Source organism: Arachis ipaensis, chromosome B5, assembly GCF_059453495.1.
Source record: "Arachis ipaensis isolate K30076 ecotype BB chromosome B5, ASM5945349v1, whole genome shotgun sequence".
Lineage (NCBI taxonomy): Eukaryota > Viridiplantae > Streptophyta > Magnoliopsida > Fabales > Fabaceae > Arachis > Arachis ipaensis.
Window position 1 is genome coordinate 41,459,089 of NC_142440.1, and position 2,398 is coordinate 41,461,486.

The window sequence follows — 2,398 nt, forward strand, 5'->3', positions numbered from 1 at the left end:
GTTGGGAGGAGAGATTGATGGGATAGATGAGAGTGGAATGGGTGGAGTGGGAGGTGAGTTGAGAGAATCAAGGAAAGTAGCGGCTGATGGGATGGATGAATGTGGATGGAAAAGTGGGTAAGGAGGAGAGAGAATGGATAAGTTTGAATGGTTAAAGTGATTGGGAGTTGGGATTTAACCATTGGCCAAAACACCTTCTTCATTCTCGAAACTGCCTTACTGGGCACTAAACGCCGGTCCTAGCGTTTAGTGCCCAAGGCTCTACTCCTCTTCTGGCGCTAAACGCCCTCCCTGGCATTTAGCACCCACGCTTGTTTTGCTCCAGGGCGTTCTGCTCTTCATTCTGAGTCTTCATGTCCCTGTTCTAAGCGCTGTACATGACCACAAACATTAGAAAACCTAAGAAAACTCTAAAGATCAATGAAAAATCAAATGAAATAAAACTAAAATAAAACTAAAATAAAACTAAAATAAACTAAAGGATACTTATGGTTGGGTTGCCTCTCAACAAGCGCTTCTTTATTGTCACTAGCTTGACGGTCAGCTCCTCTAAGGAGGAGAATCATAGGGGCTCAGATCTTCGCCCCTTATTGTGAACTTCTTTCCTGTGCTCTCATGAATCAGTTCAACATGCTCCAGAGATAGGATCTTATTCACTATATGTGGTATAATTGGACTTCTTGTGAACACCATTTTTTATGCCAGGTGAGAAGTCCGCAGTAGGAATCTTCTTGTTTTCCAATCCTTAGGTACCTTCTTCTTGGGACCTCTTCCATTTTTGGTATGTAGTGAATTCCCAACACCAAACTTAGGTTTGATGTCAGGGGGGACTGTATGGCTTTCCACCAAGTGAGAGAGGCTTAAGCATTGAGCTCTTCATGCAAGTACCTCCTTTTCCCGAGAGTGGTGGAGGTTTAAAAACCTTGAACACCAAATAGTCTTCCCATAGCGTCAGACATAACTCTCCTTTCTCAACATCTATGAGGGCTCTTTCAGTGGATAGAAATGGCTTTCCTAGGATGATGGAGTCATTTGTGTCCTCTCCCGTGTCAAGTATCACAAAGTCTGCAAGGGGAAAGAGGTCTCCAACCTTTACCAGGACATTCTCCACTAATTCATACACCTGCTTCCGAGACTTGTCAGCCATCTCCAGTGCTATTCTTGTAGGCTTTGCCTCTTGGATTCTCAACTTCTTCATCACAAACAGAGGCATCATATTTATGCTTGAGCTAAGATCACACAGTGCCTTCTCAAACATAATAGTCCCAATGGTAAAGGGAACTAGGAAGCTTCCCAAATCTGGTATTTTCTTGGGTAGCTTCCTCTAAATCAGTGAACTACACTCCTTGGTCAAAACCACAGTTTTATCTCCCTTCAAGGCCTACTTCTCAGAGCGTAGGCCTTTCATGAAGGCCATATAGGGAGACATCTTCTCCAACACCTCAGCAAAAGGAATATTGATGTGAAACCTTTTAAAGATTTCCAAGAATTGAGTGAACTGCTCATTGATGCGTGAGCATCTCTTCCATCTTTTTCTATTGAATTTGCATCTAAATTGTTAAGTTTAATCAAGAATTAATTATCCTTTAGCCACTATAAATGCTACTTTGAGTTGTGTGTAATTCTGTTTATTTCAGGTATCATTTTGGATGAATTTGACAGAGTTTGCGTGAAGAAACGAAGTCGCAAAAAATCCAGGAGGTGGCGCCAAACTTGGAAAAGCCAAACTTGGGATTCTCAAAGTTTGGCGCCACACACTCATTCTCCAAGAATTACACACGGGCTTGTTGAAGCCAAACTTGAGATACCTTAAGTTTGGCGCCAACTAAGGGAATTGAAGAGTGCATACTGGCTTGCCGAAGCCAAACTTGAGATACCTCAAGTTTGGCACCAGCAAGGAGAAGCCTCAAGGATTCCACACGGCCTCAACGGCGCCAAACTTGGATTCTCCAAGTTTGGTGCCACACTTTGCAAATCAGGTGGTCCCCCATTTGTCCAAGGGCTTGCATGAGATGTAATGAATTAATTTTGATTAAAATTTATTTTTATTTTAAAATAGGAAAAGATATTATTTAGTTTTAGGAAATATATTTTACATTAATTAGGATTAGATATAAAAGGGAAAAGAATCAGCCCTTCGGGCTCTTCTCTTCTTTTATACCTCATTCCGCACTTTACAGTTTTTTGAGAATCTTTGTTTCTCTCTGAACCATGAGCAACTAAACCTCTACTGTTAAGGTTAGGAGCTCTGTCTATTGTATGGATTCATACTATTAATTTTCTATTTTAATTCATGTACTGATTTCTATTTCAAGAATTGTTTTCATTCTTTATCTTATGAATTAGGGTTGAACGGAAGTATAACCCTTGTTCTGATTGAGTTCTTGTACAACTTGGA

At 40.8% G+C, this 2,398-nt stretch overlaps 1 protein-coding gene across 1 annotated transcript; it reads right to left on the bottom strand.

Moving 5' to 3' along the window:
• Nucleotides 1-820: 820 nt before the first annotated feature.
• On the bottom strand, nt 821-1,258 carry LOC148563960 (uncharacterized). The gene has a single exon (XM_088486984.1). It carries the CDS (start codon nt 1,256-1,258, stop codon nt 821-823), a length of 438 nt encoding a protein of 145 aa, XP_088343110.1.
• Between the last annotated feature and the right edge of the window lie 1,140 nt (nt 1,259-2,398).

Bases quoted from the DNA above. Each gene is read 5' to 3' on its own strand.
- LOC148563960 (XM_088486984.1), bottom strand. From the start codon at position 1,258: ATGTTTGAGAAGGCACTGTGTGATCTTAGCTCAAGCATAAATATGATG.